The sequence below is a fragment of the Lepidochelys kempii genome, chromosome 6 (assembly GCF_965140265.1).
Source record: "Lepidochelys kempii isolate rLepKem1 chromosome 6, rLepKem1.hap2, whole genome shotgun sequence".
Taxonomy (NCBI): domain Eukaryota; kingdom Metazoa; phylum Chordata; order Testudines; family Cheloniidae; genus Lepidochelys; species Lepidochelys kempii.
In genome coordinates this window covers 116,173,668-116,196,611 of record NC_133261.1, presented here as the reverse complement: position 1 = coordinate 116,196,611, position 22,944 = coordinate 116,173,668, and the positions used below count along the sequence as shown (strand labels likewise).

General features: G+C 42.5%; 1 protein-coding gene across 3 annotated transcripts in view; it reads right to left on the bottom strand.

Moving 5' to 3' along the window:
* ADSS1 (adenylosuccinate synthase 1) overlaps positions 1-22,944 on the bottom strand; it is a 229,782-nt gene that overhangs the window by 27,924 nt on the left and 178,914 nt on the right. The window contains exon 1 of one of the 3 annotated variants that reach the window (XR_012159583.1): positions 14,891-15,169. The exons of 1 other annotated variant lie outside the window; for it this stretch is intronic. Coding sequence is in view for 1 of the 2 variants with exons in the window: in XM_073349802.1 (XP_073205903.1) it covers positions 14,891-15,073 (183 nt within the window). In the remaining variant the exon portion in view is untranslated. Of the gene's footprint in view, positions 1-14,890; positions 15,170-22,944 lie in introns of those variants that run through there. One more of the 3 variants, XM_073349802.1, reaches the window with a different exon arrangement.

Sequence of the window (22,944 nt, the reverse complement as noted above, 5' to 3'; positions counted from 1 at the left end):
GTTGGCAACAGGCTTTGTTGCAAGGATAGGTTCCTGGGTTAGTGGTTCTGTTGTGTGGTGTGTGGTTGCTGGTGAGTATTTGCTTCAGGTTGGGGGGCTGTCTGTAAGCAAGGACTGGCCTGTCTCCCAAGATCTGTGAGAGTGATGGGTCGTCTTTCAGGATAGGTTGTAGATCCTTGATGATACGTTGGAGAGGTTTTAGTTGGGGGCTGAAGGTGATGGCTAGTGGCGTTCTGTTATTTAAGTCACTAATGTCTTGCAGTTGGAGAATAGGGGGGAAATTTTCAAAAGTGCCTAAGTTACTAAAGAACCTAAGTCTCATATTCTAAACTTGTCTTAGGTACTTAAAAACCTAAGTCTAACTGAAAGTGACCCTTGAAAGCTAAGGGCCAGATTTTTAATGCTGTTTAGGCACCAAAACACACAGACAGGTGACTACTGGGATTTTTACAAGTGCCTAGGGATCTAACTCCCAAGTAGTTTGCTCAAGAACACCACAAGATATTTTTTCCCTTCAAGGGCTGACCATGGGTGCCTGGAGCCCTCATAGCTATATTAATTGTGTTATAGGATGTGTATTCAGTATTACAGTCTCAGAGCATTCGAAACCCATGACTAAGGGCAAAATCATGGGATTGATTTAAGAATCATGAGATTTAATAAATATTAAAAAAATAAAGGTTGGGTTCTCTTTTAATTGCCTTCTGGGTTTTGAGCCTTTAGGGTGCACTCAGGTCACATTTGCAAGCTTTTCTCCACAACCACGAGGGCTAGAAACTTGTATCTTTTAATGAAATCAGAAATTTTCAGGTAATTACATAGCTCTAGAAAATGGAGCTTTAATAAAAAGCATCAAATATCACAAGACTCATGACAAAAAGGCAAGAGTTGACAACACTGTGTATTCATTACTACATGGCTTATATTATATGAAAGAAAATCTGAGGTATTTTAGTTTATTTTAATGCACTTTTATGTACATTAGTATGTACATAATATTACTGTTATGTTACTTGTTTTCATTTGTATGTTATGTGGAATTTCAATAAATTCCAGCCCAAAGGCTGCTCTATTTAACTTTTCTACATTCCTGTGCTGTTTTAAAATCATACTGTCTTTCTTCTAAATCTTTAAAACCCTTTCCAACAATTTGGTCTAAATTTAGTGCAGCCTGAGATGCATGTCATATTCCAGGCTCAAAAAGAGATTTAAGTGTACATAAGAGGGGAAGTTGCACTAAGTGAGAGTAAGCCTATATCCATAGAGCTATGCCAGGACAGCCCACTAGGATAGACGTAGTCCACACCAACAGGGTTCCAGTTTTTCTGCTGGTACAGGAACTCCACTCCCTAAATAATGTTAGCTACATTGACAGAAGCCGTCTTCCATTATATCTGAGGCTGGACTACACTAGGAAATTAGGTTGGGATAGCTATGTTTCTCGGGGTGAGAGTTAAACGGACCTAACCCCCCGGTGTAGACAGAGCTACGTCAATGGGAGAATCTCTCCCATCAGTGTGGGTAGCATCTTCACTGAAGCGCTACTGCAGTGCAGTGCATCCTGCAGTGTTTTAAGTGTAGACAAGCCCTCAATTAGAGATGTAGTTTTTCATACCCCTGACCAATGGAGCTAGGCTGACATCACTTTTAAGTGTAGATAAGACCAACTTTCTCATTTTAAACAAGGGGAATTCCTTGGGACTGCTGCATTCTACTAATTGCACAAGAGTCCCTGCATGGTGAGACTTCCGTTAAAAGAATGCATACATTGATAAATAGATTTATTTTTACAATATATTATCAAACACCCATCCTTGTAGTGCCTAGGTTGCAAAGGACACAGTATAAGAAGTCTCTTGGGTTACCTCATAAAACTTGTTGCCTTCTTCAGTACATCATTTTATTTAAAACTTTTCCAGTTTTAAAGATTTTGGAGTTTAGGCCTATCTGTGATATTGTATTCCCGTATCAAGCTTCAACCAGCTCTGCAATTTCCAGCACAACAACATGCCTCACATTAGCTCTTCTTATCCTCCCAATACAGTTTTAAAATACTGACAGAGAAAGAAAGAAGGAAGGAAAAAGGAGAACATGGGGGCACGGGGATGGGAAAGCATGATGGAGGAGGAAAAAGAGAATGGCGGTGCATAAAGAGCCTTTGACATGTGGGGAAAGGAGGTACACACAGAGCTCCTGGTTTGGGGAAAAGAGAGAAATGGGGAAATGGAGGAGGCATACAGAGTCCCTAGCATGGGGAAATGTGGGTACATGGAGCCCCTGGCATGCAGGAATAATGGGGACCCTGGCATGGGTGGGACATATAGAGACCCTGGCTGGCATGGAGGGAAAAAGGGGCTGCACACCGAGCCACCAGCATGGGGGATCATAGCATGGAGGAATGGGGGATATACAGAGCCCCTCAATTTCTGGGGAAAGAATGATGGGGGAGGGAGAGATGGGAGGCACACAGAGAGCCTCTGGCATGTGAGTGGATTGCAGGGAGTCCCTAAACAGAAGGGGACGGGAGGCCATACATAGGGAGCTTGTGGGGTGGAAAGGAGGGATGCTAGGAGCCCCTGGTGCATCCAATGAGCTTGGCCTACAGAAGCTACGAGGTGTGCAACCCCCTACTTTTATAAATTTTTTTAAATTGTAAGATGTTGAAATCAGAACAAAATGTTTCAATCTCCTAAAGCCTAATGAGCTCATCATTAGTATGATAAATAAATACAAATACACACAGCTCGAGACCTGAGCAAAGCTTCTGACCTGTGAAAGAACATACAAAATATTTCTAAAGTTAATATCCTTAACTGCAGCTCTGTATTTCATACTTCATACGAGTAAGGTTAAATAACTCTTGGTTGTAAATAGAACCCCTCTTCCTCGGAACAAAACCCCAAAACTGGGCTGCAGAAGATGGGAAGAAAGCAACATATTCAAAGTTTGTTACAGCCCATTCACTCTAAATCCTAAACAGGATAATTAGACATCCTGATGAAAATGAGCAGAACACCAGAACCGAGGAATTAAAACCGGAACAGCATAAGATGTCTGCTCATCTTTAGCCCGTCTCTTCTGCAGAAGAGTAGTGATGTTCCTGGGGGGAGTAATGACCTAAGGACATGAACATTACTTTTCTGATATCTGTAAATAAATTGTGTGACTGGCTAGCCAGTCACACAACAAATGAAATAAAAAAGATGTCACTTGATCTTAATTTTCAGCTGTTTTCTTCTAATGCTTATATCAGATAATACATTTAGTAGATTTTATATATGATACTGGAAATTAGGCTTGTTTTCTTAGGAAGCTTGTTTTCTTGTTTTCTTGGTAACTTTAAACCTGACATTCTCTTTCTGTATTTATAATCCAGGTGGTCCTAACAAGATCCCATTGGTACCCAAAGGAGAGGCCTAAATTTAAAATAGCTGTGTCACCATGTTGTTCTAAATCTATAATGATCTGATGTACCCTATATATATTTATTACTGCTATGAAAATATGACTTAGAGTGGGTATCACCACAATCACCAGAACTGCTAAAAGAATGAATTTTAAATTTTTATAGTGTGCCATTCTTTACACAAAGTTTACATTCCTTTTAGTGGCTAGCTATAGAAACAAGTGCTAAGAGAAGATGGCATCTCCTCCTTCATGGGTTTTAGTAGTAATGTAAGCCTACTGGGGTATATCAGCTAGGTGGCAGCAGTGGCAAATTAATGATTTTGCTGCCCCTAGGCCCTGAAATAATTGCCGCTCTCCCCCGCAGCAGGTCCCCACCCCAGCTCACCTCTGCTCTGCCTCTTCCCCTGAGCGTGCTGCCAGGTCCTGCTTCTCCCTGCCAGTGCTTGTGTGCGAAACAGGTTCGTGAAGGAGGAGGGAAGAAGGGGGAATGCGGCGCGCTCAGGAGAGGAGGCGGGGCTGGAGCGGGGATTTGGGGAAGAGGACCAATAGGGCCAGGGAGGGGGCAGGAAAGGGGTGGAGTTGGGGCGGGGGGAAGCAGCCTCTGGCTGCTATTATAAATTTGCCGCCCTGCAATTTTGTCGGCCTAGGCGTGCACTAGGGTGGCCGTGCACTTCCTCTCTTCTCTTCGCTTGCGCAGCCTGTTATCGATGCTTATGACAAGACTGACGAAGGCATCTATGTGGATTGGGATTTCCACATGAGCTAGCTTATGCTGGATCTCTTCACGTAATCTCCCCTTGAATTGGTAGAGCTGGGCTGCTTCATTCCATTCTATTGGAGCTGAATTGCCAAAAGTGGGTGGTGGAGGAGCCAGTCGGTCCCTGTTCTGGCCATAGTTTTCGCAGGGGTCCTTCCAACAAACAATGTGGTGGGGTCATCAAAAATAGAGGAGAAGGCCTGGAGGAAGGTGTCCCAGTTTGGCAATGTTGGGCTCCATAGTTGTACTAGGGTGAAGCCCACTGCAGTACCTCTCCCATCAGGAGACTTTGACCTGGTCAGTGGAGAAGAACTGGGGGCAGAGCAGGAACAGAAGGCAGCACTGGTTGAAATTTTGGTAGTCTCTGCTAAAATGCTCTGGGAAGGGGATTTTTGGCCCAGGTATGCTGTTGCAGCACATGACTGTAGCACAGTGTTCTCCTCCCACACCCAGGCAGCCTGCTTTCACAGTATCTGGTTCTTGGTGGCATACTGTGTCAGTTGGGCCTGTAACATGGCATTTTCATCAAATAGCTGGGTGGTCTGCACTTACAGGGTCTGGTTCACAGACAAGAGCTGGACCACTTGTGTCTGCAATATGGGAAGCTCCTCCTGCGGGCTGTCACCCCTTTCAGCTGTGTCTAGGATCCCTTGGGACATGTTGGGAAGGGGGCAACCCACTGCCTCGATGTCCAACGGGGACAGCCTTCTCCACAGGTTAGGGATGGTCCAGGCAAGCCATCAGGATCCTGGGCAAAGGAACGCAGGACTAGTGGCAGGAGTTTAGGATTCTGGAACTGAAGCCAGGGGTCACAGCCAGTATCAATGTCAAGAGTCAAGCTGAGGGCCAAGCTAGAGTCAGAGTCAGGAGGTAAACTGAGGGTCAGAGACAGAGTCAGGAATCAGGCTGAGAGTCAATACCAGGTCTCAGGGTCTGTGTTGGTAATTCCAGGGGTCAATCAGGAGTCAGAATACAAGTCAGAGCCAAGGTCAATACAAGGAGATTAGGAACAGAGAAGTAGGGTAGCTCATAAAGGATCCATACTGTTACCTGAACACTTCTAGGGATGCTCCATGGGCTTATATAGGGACAAGGAGCCAATCAGGGATGGCTAAGACCATTGTCAATCAGACCCCTTGAGGTGTAACTTCCTGTGGCATCAAATGTCTGTGGATTGTGGGCTACAGGGAGTAGCCAGGTAATAGCTGGTGGCAGTGTGGGGATGCTGGATTCAAGTCCTGCTAGCCTTTACACTTCCATCTGAATCCCAGTCTCTCCCCTAGATTTTCTTATTTGATAATCTTTCAACACTTCACTTGATAACATCTGATACACTTCATTTTAATGTGCTGTTCATAACCTCTTCTGTACAAAGGAGTTTGTAAACTTCTGGGTCACAACTGAGAAATAACGAGAGATTATGGGATTTACATTATCATTTTAAATTACAGCACTTTGCTTTCGTCACTAATATCACCCATGATTTTTATCTCTTTCTATCCATGCCTGACATTCCTTTTATTGTAAAGCTGAGACAATTCCTAATTGGAAAATAATCCAACTTGGATACAGGTGTATAATGATGCTGCCTTTGGTGGGACACTACTGAGAGTATCAATTCAGGACAAATTGTTTAGAGCAGGGCAGTTACAGGCCAAGGCTGGGTGTCCTTTATTACTAAGGCATACCAAACTAGCCAAACAGAGAGGACTTTGGTTTTATCTCACTGGCAATTCCATCAGATACTCCAGTTCCGTAGTCTCACCACCACCAGCACTCCTTATGGGGATGAATGATTATGAAAACCAATACCCCATTAAAAGAAAAAAGGTTCTCCTGATCCCAAAGGACCAAGCCCCTGACCCAGGTCAATATACCAGTCAGATCTTACTCACAAATCACACTGTTGCCAATCCTTTAGAATCTAAAAGTTTATTCATAAAAAGAAAGAAATATAGATGAGAGCTAAAACTGATTAAATGGAATCAATGACATACAGTAATGGCAAAGTGCTTGGTTCAGGCTTGTAGCAGTGATGGAATAAGCTGCAGGCTCAAATCAAGGCTCTGGAGTACATCCACAGCTTGGATGGGTCATTCAGTCCTTTGTTCAGAGCTTCAGTGTAGCAAAGTTCCTCCAGAGGTAAGAAGCAGGATTGAAGACAAAATGTAGACGGTGCAGCTGCCTTTTATAGTCCCTTGCTTATGCTTATGCCTCCTTTGGTCCAAGCACAAACTACCCAACACATGGCATGGAAAAACCTTAGAATTCTGTCCATAGGCATGTCCCTGCATGCCTTGCTGAGTCACAAGGTGTATCTGCCTTCTCTCAATGGGTCAGTTGTACAGCTGATGGTCCTTAATGGGCCATCAAACAGGCTAGGCAGTGCTGATGCCAAATTGTCTGGGGTGTCACCCAGAAGCATAGCACAAGTTTGAAATCAGACAGTATAGAGCCAATACCTATAACTCTAAATACAAAAATGATACCCGCATATAGATAGCATAATCATAACCAGCAAATCATAACCTTTTCATAGACACCTTACTGGCCCTTCTTTGTACAAGATTTGGTGCCACTATATGATCTTGGTTGCAACAATGATCTATACGGTCACAGTTTATATTAATAACATCACAAGGTGATTTATCTACAATTTTCCTATATATTCAGAGAACAACTAATAATAGATAGCACTTGCCCTGATGGTAGATTTTTGTAAGCCATAGATTTTTGCAAACTTTTCCCCACTGTTTATGGAACTGGGCTAACTCTTACAGCAGCCACCTCCACTAAACTGGCGTTCCATCTCTACTTCCCATTCCTAAAAGAATTTTGACATGAGCTGCCAGGTTGTATTTTTCAGGAATCCTTTAAGAGTCCTTCCTTCCAGACATCTGGAAGCTAGAAGTGTCATTGATCTCACAAGTCCACTGTTTGGCATGGATGGGAGGGTGTAACAGGGCGTGCATGCCCCGCACTGGGACTGCGGGGGTTAATTCCTCTCTTTGGGCTGAGGAGGCCATGCCCCCTCAGCTCTGCTGGGCATGCTCTGACTGGAGGCCAGGTATAAAGGGAGCAGCCCAGCTCATTTGAGGCTGACTGCAGGTGAGGAAGGAGGTTTGCTGCAGACTCCTGCTGAAGGACTGCTGACACTCCATGATGCAGAGGCCAGCTGGATGGCAGTTACCCACTAACTCCAGAAGCCACAGAAGGAGGAGAGACCGGGGAAACCATGAGACCACAAGCCGCAGAGAAGCGGCTAGGAAGTAACCCAGGGAGGCTTTGTGAGGAGGTGTTTGGAGACCTGGATGTATTTTGGCTGGATCCCTGCTGAGCTGGTGGTGGGCAACACTGCCACTGACAGGGCCCTGGGTTGGGACCTGATGGGGTGGATCCCCCTATCCTGGCTGCTGCCCACCCTGGGGTGGCAGCCCAGCCACACCAACTCTGCTGACTTGGGCCCTGATTGTGAGAGCTGCTCTGCTTACCTGGGCTCTGCTGCCCTGATTGCGAGGGCAGGTAGACTGACTTTGGCTGTTTGGCCACATTACTCTGAGACCCAGAGGGGTTGTGCAGACATGCCTGTGAGCCTATAACAACCCGTACCCCATCCCAAAAGGGGACAGGGCATGCATGACCTCTGACAGAGGGGAAAACCAGCCTCTAATAGAGGAGTTTCAGAGTAACGGCCATGTTAGTCTGTATTCGCAAAAAGAAAAGGAGTACTTGTGGCACATTAGAGACTAACCAATTTATTTGAGCATAAGCTTTTGTGAGCTGCATCTGATGAAGTGAGCTCATGAAAGCTTATGCTCAAATAAATTGGTTAGTCTCTAAGGTGCCACAAGTACTCCTTTTCTTTTTTTAATAGGAGTGAATCTTTAATCTTATTACCTTATTGGACTAGTCACTATTGTTGAATCAATGTTATACTTCTTTCAGGCTGAAATTAGGGAGGTGCATAAATGCTGTATAGCAATACTTTGCTACTCTAATCAGTCTGTTCCACAAAATCTATTACATTTACTGACTGTTAAAAGAGGACCACATGAAGGATTTATCAGCAATGTAGCCTTTCTTATAACGAAAACTCATTTTCCCTCTCCATGAAACATGTTGATGGAATTGTTTTGCCAACACTTTTTCCTACAGGTTGTAAAAAACAAAGTTCATAAACATTTCAGGGGATCTGGCCAAATTGTTTGCTGAAATTTGAAAACAGAGAAGTTTGAGTTTTTGGCAACTGAAAATCAAATAACCATTTTTAGTTTTTCAAAATAAAACCTAAAATCAGAAAATGACTATTCTGAGGAAATTTCTGTTTTGACAAAATAAAAAATATTAATCTTTTTTGGTTGGAAAAGTGTCAAATGATTTTTGACAGCTCTAATTGCATGATATGCATCACAGCTGGAATTTATGAACATTTTCAGTGTGAAAACACATACTACAAGAAAGATTCTCACAAACTGCTTCCCAAGATAGTGCAAAGCACACTGTCTCCCGTTTGAGATCATGCAACATCCCTTTGGCAACTATATATAAAAAGGAAAATTTTAGAGAAGTCTCTCTAATGTATAGTTAGCTTCTTTTAATTAAATTTAGCTCCTGAAAACAAGGAAGAGAGCCAGCATCATGTGATTATTCAGCTCACTGCATACCACAAAGATTCTCCATGAACAGCAGTTTGGTAACCACGGCATTATAGAACTTCTGTCATTCTTAACATGATTGCAGAGCAGTGGTTCTCAACCAGGGGTACATGTACCCCTGGGGGTACACAGAAGTCTTCCAGAGGGTACTCAACTCATTTAGCTATTTGCCTAGTTTTACAACAGCTAAGTCACTATAAACTAAAATTTCATACAGACAATGACTGTTCATACTGTTCTATATACTGAAATGTAACTACAATATTTAGATTTGAATTATTTTATAATTATATGGTAAAATAAGAAAGTAAGCAATTTTTCAGTAATATTGTGCTGTGACACTTTTGTATTATGTCTGATTTTGTAATCCAGTAGTTTAAGTGAGCTGAAACTTGGGGGTATGCAAGACAAATAATATTCCTGAAAGGAGTACAGTAGTCTGGAAAGGTTGAGAGCCACTGCTGCAGATTGTCCAAACTATTTAAAGTGGTTTTTACACTAGAAATCTACCCTTAGGTGCTGCATCTTGCAATGTCGTGAAGGCTAAAAATCAATAAACTTTCACATTTATGCCTGATACCCTATTAATCAAAAGCCTGACGTGCCCCCAAAAACGCACCAGCATGTTAAAGATTTTGGTTTTTTTACTTAAGATTATATATTTTCAGCTAAACCCTTAATTTATTCCACTCTGTGTAGTTACTGCAGGGAGCCAAGATTAATGCACAGTATTTTATATTGTGGGTGTTACCGTTCTTAGAAGCCAACATTAGCCCACTTTTCCACAGACTGCAAAGAGCTACAAAGGGCTCTCACAAAACTGGGTGACTGGGTAACAAAATGGCAGATGAAATTCAGTGTTTATAAATGCAAAGTAATGCACACTGGAAAACATAATCCCAACTATACATATAAAATGATGGGGTCTGAATTAGCTGTTACCACTGAAGAAAGAGATCTTGGAGTCCTTGTGGATAGTTCTCTGAAAACATCCACTCAATGTGCAGTGGCAGTCAAAAAAGCAAACAGAATGTTGGGAATCATTAAGAAAAGGATAGATAAGACAGACAATATCATATTGCTGCTATATAAATTCATGGTACGCCCACATCTTGAATACTGTGTGCAGATGTGGTTGCCCCATCTCAAAAAAGATATACTGGAATTGGAAAAGGTTCAGAAAAGGACAGCAAAAATGATTAGGGGTATGGAACGGCTGCCAGCTGAGGAGAGATTAATCAGACGGGGACCTTTCAGCTTGCAAAAGAGACTACTAAGGGGGGATATGATGGAGGTCTATAAAATCATGACTGGAGTGGAGAAAGTAAATAAGGAAGTGTTATTTACTCCTTTGCATAACACAAGAACTAGGAGCCACCAAATGAAATTAATAGGCAGCAGGCTTAAAAAAAAAATGATTTTTTTCACACAATGCACCGTCAACCTGTGGAACTTGCCAGAAAATGAAAACTAGATAAATTCATGGAGGATAGGTCCATCAATGACTATTAGCCAGGATGGGTAAGATGGCGTCCCTCGCCTCTGTTCGCCAAAAGCTGGGAATGGGCGACAGGGGATGGATCACTTGATTACCTGTTTGTTCATTCCCTCTGGGGCACCTGGCATTGGCCACTGTTGGAAGACAGGATACTGGGCTAGGTGACCTTTGGTCTGACCCAGTATGGCCATTCTTATGTTCTTATTTCTGAATTTTGCTTTGAGTTAAATTTGTGGGGCCAAATTTTCTGTTGCCCACCTCTAATACACAAATCCAGGTTTCTGAATGTGTATGTAATCCCACTTGTATGCTTACACAAAGCTAATTGTAGTTAGGGTCATTAAACTTATTTGTACATAAAATGCATTTTTGTGCTTGCTTCTGTGGATTTGCATATACAATAAGATTTGCTCATATATCTGGCAGGCATTTTAATTAAGGGAGATTGAAAACATGCCCCCTAGAATGGTCCATGATTATAGCTAGGTAACAATCTTTCATATTTATAGAAGCACAAAAGTAATTGCTGAACTAGAAGAGACTCACAAGGATTTATTTTGCTGTATTCTGCAAACTACAGGGATTAAATCGTGGCCCTATTAACTTCAATGGAAGTTTACTACTAACTTCAATTGGATCAGGATTTCATCCTAAAATTTCTTTTTTTTTTTTAAAGCTAAAGTTTTGAGCTCTGCTTGTTGTAAAACTGAGATAAATTACAGGGCAGATATCTTAAGTATGCATTTAAAAAAAAAAAAACTCACCTGAAACAATGTGACCAAAAAAGTTTGGGAATCAGCCATTCCTTCGAAATTTAATATTGCAAACACAGCCAGAATTGCAGAATCCAGCTGGCCAATGCACAATCAGATTTTTCTGCCCGGGTGACTGTAGATTTCCCATGTGGATATGGAGAAGCAAGACAGAATGGGGAAGAAGAACCTGGATGTTCTCCAGCTGACCTCCACAGTTCCTGACTACCCCTGCTTTCCACTTTTAATTTAGTCCTTGTGACTTCTGCTTTATTTCCCCGGCTGAGATCTATGAGAATCTGATTGTCACAGATTTGCATTAATAAATCCACATACTAAAAATTCCAGTTGGAATCCACATTAATTTTTTTTAATTGTTATTTTAAAGGGATCCTGAGAAACAAATTTGGCCCCAATTTTAAATTCTATTAGAAAGAAAGGAAAATACTTTACAAACCTTAGACCAGAAAACATGTTCCCACGACATAAAGATTTGATTCCAGCAGAAACAACTGTTTTAAAAGAAATAAACATTCCTCTACGGTCAGGAGAGTAGGCAGTTTTTTTTCATTGGGAGGGGGTTAAAGTTTTACAATAATAATATACAACAAGCTGTTGTATATCACTTTAATGAGCATTTTGTACCATAACTTATCTCAGTTTATTAAAAATAAACAAATTTAATGAACTTCTGTTCCAAATTCAGTATTTCCTTTATTTACTAATGCAATCCTGAACAATCCAAGTCCCAATTGTCTATGCCCAGAGCCTGAAAACCAAACATTGCCATATTGAGAACTTGGGCTCTGACTCTGCAAACACTTAAACATGTGTATAATTTTACTGCCATAAGCAATTCCATCTGAATTCTCATGAGTTAAGTTACACACATGCTTATGTGTTTACAAAACTGTCTCCTTGAATGTGAAACTGACTATAAACACAAGTGAAAAAGACTTCTTTGATTTTCGTTGCCAATGAGGAGACAAATAGTAAAGAAACAAGATAGTCAAAATTAAACAAAAAGAAAAGGAGTACTTGTGGCACCTTAGAGACTAACCAATTTATTTGAGCATGAGCTTTCGTGAGCTACAGCTCAAGTACTTGTGGCACCTTAGAGACTAACCAATTTATTTGAGCATGAGCGTTCGTGAGCTACAGCTCAGCTCATGAACGCTCATGCTCAAATAAATTGGTTAGTCTCTAAGGTGCCACAAGTACTCCTTTTCTTTTTGTGAATACAGACTAACATGGCTGTTTCTCTGAAACCTGTCAAAATTAAACAGGATTTTTAAACTTCTTTCCATTTTAATAATCTATAGTGTTAATATTAACACAAGCTACAATGATTTATTCACAATATATGATTAAGTTGACAATCTTTTAAAAATGTTGTCCTCTAAATAGCAAATTTGTAATCCAGATTAGCACTTTAAATATTTTATTTGGAAAAAGACCACTTTTAAAGCACCTTAAGATGTCTACTTCTACTTTTTTGCCACTCAAATATAAAAAATTGCTATTCTAATTTTATTTTTCCCTTCAAAATGACTAAAGTCTTCCCTCAGCCACCACCCATTAAGACCCAAATCCTCCAGCCACATATATACTGTGCTTAACTTTATTACCATCTGCCATGGTACTACTGACAGTAGTAAAATTAAGCACGCTTACAAATTTGCAGGATTAGGGCCTAAATAAAGTGTGTTTCCAGGTCCAGTTTTAAGCTTTTCAAGCCAATTCCCTGCCTCAGTCTCCTAAAGTGGTTCTAAAACCAGAGTATACACTGCTGCTTATGAAAGTTGACACAGAAAATTGTGGAGGAACCTTAAGTACAGTCATATTAATGCACATTCATTAGTCTCCATTTGTAGAGAGAACCTGCCAAGGGGATTCAAGATCAATACCAACTGAAAATACTTTACCCACATTCTTAAACTTTGACACATAAGTTAAATATTATTTACTTAACTTATTTAATTAGGAAATGTCCTTGGGGTTCTCAGTTTCAAGGATATCAGTGCTTTTCACTGCTTGTCCTTGTGCATTTTAAAACCGAAACAGTTCATATAACCTGTTAACTGAGCTGAACTTGTATGAATACAATCAGAATAAAATTTATAGAAATAATTATAACAGTTAAAAGATAAGAGAGACAAGATGGGTGAGTTAATATCTTTTATTGAGCCAACTTCTGTTGGTATGAGAGACAAGCTTTCCATCTATACAGAGCTCTTCCTCAGATAAGCATTGTAACTATGTTTGCATAAGCACTTTCATGATTCATGCTTTGACTATCTTTTTTTTAAGTAATTAAGATTATGTATATTGTATACAATATGTCCACATTCTTTAGCTTATACTAAACAAGTCTCTGTGTGTTGAGCCTCTGTGAACTATACTCTATTTAGTATTCAGACCAAATCAGAAATAAATCTAAGCAAAGCAGTGTAATAAGTTCCATGACCACACAAAAATACTTCAAGTGGCTACTTCCTTTCTCTATTTTCACTATACACATTCTATTTCAAAATATTTTTAAAAGAAGTTTCAAGCAATTCTGCAGGGAAGATCTGCCCATCCAAAACATGTGGTGGCAAAACTGAAGAAAACTAAGATTTATTAGTGACCAGTCTTTGAACTACTTAGTACTTTCTCCCTTACACAATAACAAAACTGGAGTAGTATTAAATCCATTAAGTGCAAGTGGTCAACTGAGTGGAAAGGGCTGCTCAACGAAAGATCTTGGGACTTGTTACATATAATCACAGAAATGTAGGGCTCCTGCAGAACCCAGCCAGATTAATTTCCCAAAGGGGCAAGCATCCATCGATCATGAGGACGTAGTGCAAGGAGGGGAGAGGGCAGGCCCCCAGGAAACACTAGCTGCTCCGACTTCTGGTCACCTTAGGCAACCTTTTCTCCAAGAGGCAATCATCTGACACCTGCTGCATGCATCGCGTCCCCAGCCAGCCGACGGGCCGCTATCAGACGGCAGCAGACGCCTTGCTCAGTCACGGCCCATGCCTGTCTGAACATCGGGATCTTGTGTCTCTTATCATGAACGCTCAGCTATTTATATTTATAGTTCAGGACTTTTTCCCTTTCCCAGTGACATTTCAATCTGCAACCAGAGGAGGGGGAAGGTTCCCAGCCCGGTCCTGGGGAAGAATCACACCTCCTCCTCGAGCACAGAGACAAGGGAGAGAAAGGACAACAGGGGACCAGAGAGTGGGGGACAGGAGGAGAGAGAAACAATGCGAATGTCCAGAAAAGCAAAGAGGAGAGAGAGAGAGAGATGGCAGAACGAGATTGCAGAGATGGCAAAAGGAGACAGAGAGAGATGGCAGAAACAGAGAGATAAAGAGAAAGATATCAGAGATAGACCTATCAGAGATGGCGGAGAAAGAGAAAGGCGGAGATCAGAGATAGACAAAGAGAAATATCAGAGATAGAGGGAGATCAGAAATAGACAAATAAAGAGAAAGATACCAGAGATCAGATAGATTAGATTAAAGAAACTGGAGCTAGAAAGAGAAAAGGGGGAACCCGAAAAAGAGACAAAAGGGAGAAAGAGAAAAGGGATCCGGGGAAAGTGGAGGAGAGAAGATGCCAGAGGGGTTAAAAGACAGAACAAGGGCCCGAGAAAAGCGAGACGAAGAGAAACGGCAAATCGGAGCGAAGAGGAGAATAATAATTAATAAAGGCACCAGGGTAAACACGCCAGGAGCCAAGCAAGACGCCACAGCGCACATGAGAGCCGCGGAGCCTGCCCCCCTGCGAGCCCCTACGGCCCCCGCCGCCGCCCCCCTGCACCCACCTGGCACCTGCAGACGATATCCGCCTCGGTGGCCAGCAGGTCAACCACCTTCCCTTTGCCTTCGTCCCCCCACTGCGCCCCCAGCACCACGGTCACTCTGCTGCCTCCCGGCTCGCCGCGCGCCCGCTTGAGCCCCGCGCTGGGGTGCGCGGCGCGGCCGTTGGACGCCCGGCTGGTGGCCATGGGGCCTGCCTGGCTCGCTCAGCGCCGCCCGGCCCGGAGCCCGGCTGTGTGCGCGCTACCGCGCCGCGTCCGCCGCCCCTTTAGCCGGGCCCCGAGCCCGCCCCGCGCGCTGACGCGCGAGCCGCCTGCCCAGGGCCCGGCCAGCCCGGAGCGCGGGACGGGCGGGGGCGGGCAGTGGGGGGCAGGCGGACTCAGAGGCCGGCCCCAGCCGGAGCCGACACACACTCGGGGGGGACTGTGACTGGATACACTACACTGACACACACATACTCCCTCTCCAGCCTGAGGCACCAGGGGTTGCGTCATTGGATGGACACAAACACACACTCCAGTCACAGGCACCAGGGGTTGTGTCACTGGACACACGCACACACACACTCCAGCCTGAGGCACCGGGGTTGTGTCACTGGACGGACATACATTCCAGCCTGAGGCACTGGAGTTGTGTCACTAGACACACACACACACACTCCAGCCTGAGGCACCAGGGATTGTGTCACTGGAAACACACACTCCAGCCTGAGGCACCGGGGTTGTGTCACTGGATGGACATACACTCCAGCCTGAGGCACTGGAGTTGTGTCACTAGACACACACACACACACACACACACTCCAGCCTGAGGCACATGGGGCTGTGTCACTGGGGACAGGGGCATTATTTCAGGCAAATTCTGTCTGTATGAGGAGGGAGCAAGGGTGTGTCAGCATATATAAGGTTATACGTGATTATATTATATCCTGAAAAGGCTGGAGTGGTTGTGGAGCAAAAAGTGGAGCATGTGGACCTATTAAAAGTTGTGGGGGGGAATAAATGTCAGAAGGGCAACTGCCACCTTTTCCCCATAGCAAGTGATGACCCTGGCTGGGGACAGACAGACACTCCAGCCTGTGGTAGATGGCGCCATAGGTGCTGGAACTAGAGTTGTGGGGGGTTTGTTGCACCCACCTGGTTTGAAGTGGTTTCCATGATATACAAGGTTTACAGTTTGGTTCAATGGCGCTCAACACCACTGCTATACAAATTGTTCCAGCACCCCTGGACGGGGCTGTGTCACTGGAGGTGTCACACATGCACATTAATACCTGAGACCTAAGGAACTGTGTCAGTGTATGTGTGTGTCGGTGGGGAGGGAATGGACACAACGGCTTTTGGCTTGAGACACATGGGGCTGTGTCGCTGAGGGAAAGGTGGATGGAAGATCACAGAACGTGTTCCAGCCTCATGCACATGGTTCTCCATCATTGTGTGGATGTGTGTGATGCTTTGTACCTTGGGGGAACACCCAGCACCCCATGGTCATCTTTATAAAATGATTGTGTGGTATCCAATGCAAAGTTTATCATGTTGGGTGTCTTCGAAAGGCTCACGATGCACTGAGCATTGTTGTTATAGTGATGTTATCGTAATTGTTACAGTAATATTATAGGTTATAATTTCATGTATATAGTTATGAAGCTGAAAATGTATCCTCATGGCTTAAAATAAGCCCAGGAAAAAACTCTCCAAGAGCAGAGAGGCAGTTCATACCTCATTAAGGGCAGGTATGAAACAAACCCAGCCTAGCCTCACAGGAACAAAGGACACTGGCAGCAGCAAAAGGATCTGTTCGAGTGAGTCATCCCCCATCCTTTGGTCAGTATGGGACTGTGATGAGGTAATGCTCACCTGACTCTGAAGCAGGGGGCAAAGCAAAGAGGGAAGAAAGGACATGATAAAAGGGAGAGATGTTTGCCATGCTTGCGCTCTCTTTTCCACCTACATCTACAGACACCATACCAAGCGACTGAAGTGCTGATCAAAGGGGAGAGCCTGGCTGAAGAACAACCAGCCAGCCTGTAGTGAGAAGCATCTAAGTTTGTAAGGACACTGAAAGAGTTAAAATCAGCTTAGAATGCCATTTGCTTTTATTTCATTTGACCAAATCTGACTTATGTTTTGACTTATAATAACTTAAAATCTATCTTTATAGTTAAACAATCTTTGTTTATTCTACCTGAAGCAGTGTGTTTGGTTTGAAGCATGTCAGAGACTCCCCTTGGGATAACAAACCTGGGGGGGAGGGATAGCTCAGTGGTTTGAGCATTGACTAAACCCGAGTTTGTGAGTTGTCAGTTCAATCCTTGAGGAGGCCATTTAGGTATCTGGGGCAAAAATTGGGGATTGGCCCTGCTTTCAGCAGGGGGTTGGACTAGATGACCTCCTGAGGTCCCTTCCAACCCTGCTATTCTATGATTCTACATATCAATTTCTTTGTTAAATTGACAAACTCATATAAGCTTGCAGCATCCAGCAGGCATAACCGGACACTGCAAGACAGAGGTTCCTAGAGTTGTGTCTGGGACCAGAGATATTGGCTAGTGTCATTCGGTAGCACAATCCAAGGAGCAGTTTACGTGCTAGAGGCTGTGCGTGAACAGCCCAGGAGTGGGGGTTCTCACAGCAGAGCAAGGTAAGGCTGGCTTCCAGAGTCAAGGATTGGAGTGAACTAGCAGATCACCGGTCCGGATAACACCAGAGGGGGAATGTCTCACTGTGTTGAATACTGAACTTTCTTGGTCACATAGACCGATATGAATTTGTAAGAGCTGAGGGATGGAGCACACAATCTTTACACTTTCTATAGAAATTACAAGATTCCTAGTATATTTAGAACTATTTAGGCTCATACACACTCACACACTCTTGTCTACACTGAGGTTTTTCCTCAAAGTCTTCTGCCTAATGATAATAGTTAAAGAAATTGAGATTTAAATTAATTCCCTACCTGTCAAAGCATTCAAGAAAAGAAGAGAGGGAGTGTAATAGACATGGAGCTGATATGTAATGATGTACTGAGACGTAACCATTTGATGAACATGATATGTGATGGGTCAGTGAAGGGACGGTATTGTATATTGGGGTTGCTAGACTTTCCTGTCTGAATGCTTAATAGGGGACTGTGGGAAGAATAAACAGGAAGGCAACACAATGGTTTCAGATAAGCAACCTCCCAGCAAACATTGGGGGGCAGTTACCAATCACTCAGGGCCGGCTCAAGGCACCAGCAAAGGAAGCAGGTGCCTGGGGCGGCCAATAGAAAGGGGCGGTATGTCCGGGTCTTCAGCAGCAGGTCCATCATTCCCTCCCTTCCTCTTCAGCAGCAACGCAATCGGGGTTTGTTTTTTTCTCTTCTTTGCCGCTTGGGGTAGAAAAAAAGCTGGAGCCGGCCCTGCAAACAATGGCAGATTTCCAGACTCCAGGCAGAAGTGACACAGCTGTTGTACCAGGCTTGGAGGCTAGAGCTCAAAAGAACACTTAAAAACCTTCTGAGGAAAAGGAGAGGTGGTGAGTTGCCAAGGGCTGTGCAGGGTGTTGCCAGTGAACTCTGACAGGGACACACGCTGACAGAGAGGTTTCAGAGTAACAGCCGTGTTAGTCTGTATTCGCAAAAAGGAAAGGAGTACTTGTGGCACCTTAGAGACTAACCAATTTATTTGAGCATAAGCTTTCGTGAGCTACAGCTCACTTCATCGGATGCATGAAGTGAGCTGTAGCTCACGAAAGCTTATGCTCAAATAAATTGGTTAGTCTCTAAGGTGCTGACAGAGAGGGGGCTCTGTAGAAGAGTCTACAGAATTAGTCCTTCCAGGGTCCCCATGCATGAGATGGTTAGATTTTTCATAAGCAGACATATATTATATATATAATATATGTGTGGTATATATAGGGTGGTTCATTGTTTTCAACGTATGTTTTCTCTGAAATTCTTTTGTTGTAAATAAATGATACTTTGCTTTCAGAAGGCTGTTTGGTCACTGATTATCACTGTCGTTGCCCTGGAAGATACAGGACTGCAGGGTCTGTGTCTAGGTCAGACCTGCTGAGATAATCACAGTTAGTACCAGGGGACTGCAACCCAGAGCTAGGTCTGAGAGTGAGAGAATCATGTGATTCCACCCTGAGAGAGAGGTGACCTCTAGAGGCTTGAGAGCTAAAGGGTATGCTTAGAGAGACCAGGAGGGCTCAGTTTAGTAAAAGAATGACCATTTTTTCTTCATAGAAAACAAAACATACACAACAGGCAACTTTGTTTAGCATTGTACTGAGATGAACAAAGACAAGAACAAAATATGCATCAAGTACAAATAGAAAACAATACAATGTATATCTATTTTTAAATGATGCTCCATTAATAAACCGTCAAGATTTTACATTATATTTCAAAGTACTACTTATCAGACACTCAGTTTCTGTGTCTTGTTTCCTGCAGACTATTCTTTGTACTTTTTCACCACTATTACACTTTATCACTGCAAATCAATGATCAAAGAGGAAAGAAGAAGCAGGCAACAAAACTACATTTCCCTTCAACTGGTTTCACTTGCAGCTTGGAATCTTCCACCATTGTAAGTAGTAGATAAGGGTGAACAATTAGTCACACTTCTCCAATTGATGCTGACCTTTTTGACATCTCCGAGTTTATTATTTAAGGACCAAACGCTGAAGTCCTTTCTTGCTGAAGACAATTGGAATTTTACCTGAGAAAGGATTGCAGAATTTGGCTCTCACTAAAAATGAACACTGCTTAAGAAACTGGTTTTGGGGTCTGCTTCTGCAGCTCTAGAAGTCAGTGGCTGGTTTGAGAGCACAAAGACGGCAGGACAGGCCCTTTTAATTCAGTGGAACTTCTGTACCATACATTGAACTCTGTATTGCTTTTCATCAATTTAACAGAATTTTACTTTCTGCCACTAGTTTTTGTATAAAAATAAGATGAATATAAGTTAACACCAGATGTTTAAACCAACCCCTACTCCTCTTTTGTGTGTGTATATCTTTGTTGCTTACACTTGTCATTGGACAGTCCAATATGAAAGACATCTAGTATTGCCAGTATTGAAAAGATGTCATAAATATAAAGGGAAGGGTAAACACCTTTAAATCCCTCCTGGCCAGAGGAAAAATCCTTTCACCTGTAAAGGGTTAAGAAGCTAAGATAACCTCACTGGCACCTGACCAAAATGACCAATGAGGAGACAAGATATTTTCAAAGGGGGGGGGGAGAGGAGAAACAAAGGTCTTGTCTGTCTGTGTGATGCTTTTGCCAGGACCAGAGCAGGAATGCAGGTCAGAACTCCTGTAAAAAGTCAGTAAGCAATCTAGTTAGATATGCGTTAGATTCTGTTTTGTTTAAATGGCTGATAAAATAAGTTGTGCGGAATGGAATGTATATTCCTGTTTTTGTAACTTAAGGTTCTGCCTAGAGGGATTCTCTGTGTTTTGAATCTGATTACCCTATAAGGTATTTACCATCCTGATTTTACAGAGGTGATGTTTTTACTTTTTCTTTAAGTAAAATTCTTCTTTTAAGAACCTGATTGCTTTTTCATTGTTCTTAAGATCCAAGGGTTTGGGTCTGTGTTCACCTATGCAAATTGGTGAGGATTTTTATCAAGCCTTCCCCAGGAAAGGGGGTATGGTGCTTGGGGAGATATTTTTTGGGGGGAAAGAAGTTTCCAAGTTGCACTTTCCCTGTTCTTTGTGTAACACTTTGGTGGTGGCAGCTTTTAACCTAAGCTGGTAAGAATAAGCTTAGAGGGTCTTTCATGCAGGTCCCCACATCTGTACCCTAGAGTTCAGAGTGAGGAAGGAACCATGACACAAGACATGTAATTAAATTAGTTCATATAAAATTCTAACTAATAGGAAAGTGTATATATGCATGTTTGCATTAAAATAAGTTCATATTTCTCACTTGATTAACTAAAGCAAAACAAATATTTCAGCATCTCATACACAATATATATAGACTAGTTTCTTGAAGCAAGCTGGTGTGATGCACTTCAACAATGTAACTGTCTGATAACTTCAGGTAATGGAAGCTGAAGTAACAGAAGCTAAAGAAAAATGAAGCAGTAGAGAAATAATCTCTTGTCCATTATAAAGCATCAAAAATAATGCAGATAAAAATCTCTTATGTCTGAGATTTCAATAGTAGCCTAAAGGAGCTAGGTACCTAAATTCCTTTGAAATTCAGTGGAACCTAGCTTCCTAACTCCCTTGGGCTTCTTTGAAAATCCTAACCTATATCTTTTTAGCATTGTTTAATGGAAGACTAGAGTTTAATAGTTGTAGCCACATTGCAGGTGCAGTTGGATCTGTGCTCTTACCAGTTTCAGTAGGTGAGGTTTTGGGAACAATTTCTGGCTTAGACTTGTTCCTAGTAGTTTTCCATAGCTGAAAGCCTTCCCTTATATCTGCTAATAAGGCATCAGGGACACATGCTTCTGGTCTCACATCTCCTTTTTGAACTATAAAGAAGAGATTATAATACATATCAAAATACTTTGATGCCGTGTGTTCTGAAATCCTAAGAGACAGCTACAGCTAAGGGCCTGTCTGTCATCCGCAGATATGTGATCCTCAATTATATGCACAGATACAGAAACCAGATATTGGCTTGAAGGAACTTGTGACAGTCATTCATGTCAGTAAATCAAAGATTAAGGTTCCAGTCCTGCAAAGATTTATGCACTTAATTAACGTTATACAATATGAATAGTCTCAATTACTCCAGTAGAACTACTCACTGAGCAAAATTAAGCATGTGCTTAACTCTCTGCTGGATCAAGGCCTAAGAATCTGGTCCATACATGCTAATAGGACTTCACTTAATCCATTGCCATCCAGTTTTTCTTCCTTAAAAACGGAAATCTAGTTCATCTACTTAAAAACAAATGAACAAAAAACCTAAAACACCATTACCATGATTCTAAAATGTCTGAGTTGTATACATAGGATGGGAATTTTCAGGGGAGCTTAAATAAGACAAACACCCAGGTTCTAACTTTATCAGAGTTGATAGTCCCCAAGCTTACTTTAATAAAACTCAATGTGAATAGAAATTGCAGCTAAGAATGGCCACAAGTGCTGAAGTAGCTAGGCGCACAGTTTTCTGCAATAAATATTGAGGAAGAAACTTCAGTCCAGATTCCCAACTCACATTTGAGTTATACCCATATAGGATGGGATTCACCCTGATGCAGTGGGTCAACACCGCTTGAGTCCTTCTTAAACCCAATTTGGAAAGCTTAAATGGTGAAGGGCCTTGTGCTGTTTCTCTGCATGGGGGGTAAATTTCACTCTTAATTTTATATTTAAGTAACTTTCCAATATATTAAATTACTTTTTGTATTTACACTAAAATGTAGATTCTAATTAGTAAGACTACATTAAATATAAGTTTACATTAAATGTACTGTTATGTGCTAAAAGAAAAGGAGTACTTGTGGCACCTTAGAGACTAACCAATTTATTTGAGCATGAGCTTTCGTGAGCTACAGCTCACTTCATCGGATGCATACCGTGGAAACTGCCGCAGACTTTATATACACACAGAGAATATGAAACAATACCTCCTCCCACCCCACTGTCCTGCTGGTAATAGCTTATCTAAAGTGATCATCAGGTTGGGCCATTTCCAGCACAAATCCAGGTTTTCTCACCCTCCACCCCCCCACACACAAATTCAGTCTCCTGCTGGTGATAGCCCATCCAAAGTGACAACTCTTTACACAATGTGCATGATAATCAAGTTGGGCCATTTCCTGCACAAATCCAGGTTCTCTCACCCCCTCACAAAAACCACACACACAAACTCACTATCCTGCTGGTAATAGCTCATCCAAAGTGACCACTATCCCTACAGTGTGCATGATGGGATAAATTGGTTAGTCTCTAAGGTGCCACAAGTACTCCTTTTCTTTTTGCGAATACAGACTAACACGGCTGTTACTCTGAAACCTGTTGTTATGTGCTAATGACAACACATTGGAAATACAGTCTGTCCAATGACAATCTTGGCCCTCTTGTGGTTGGTTATCAACATT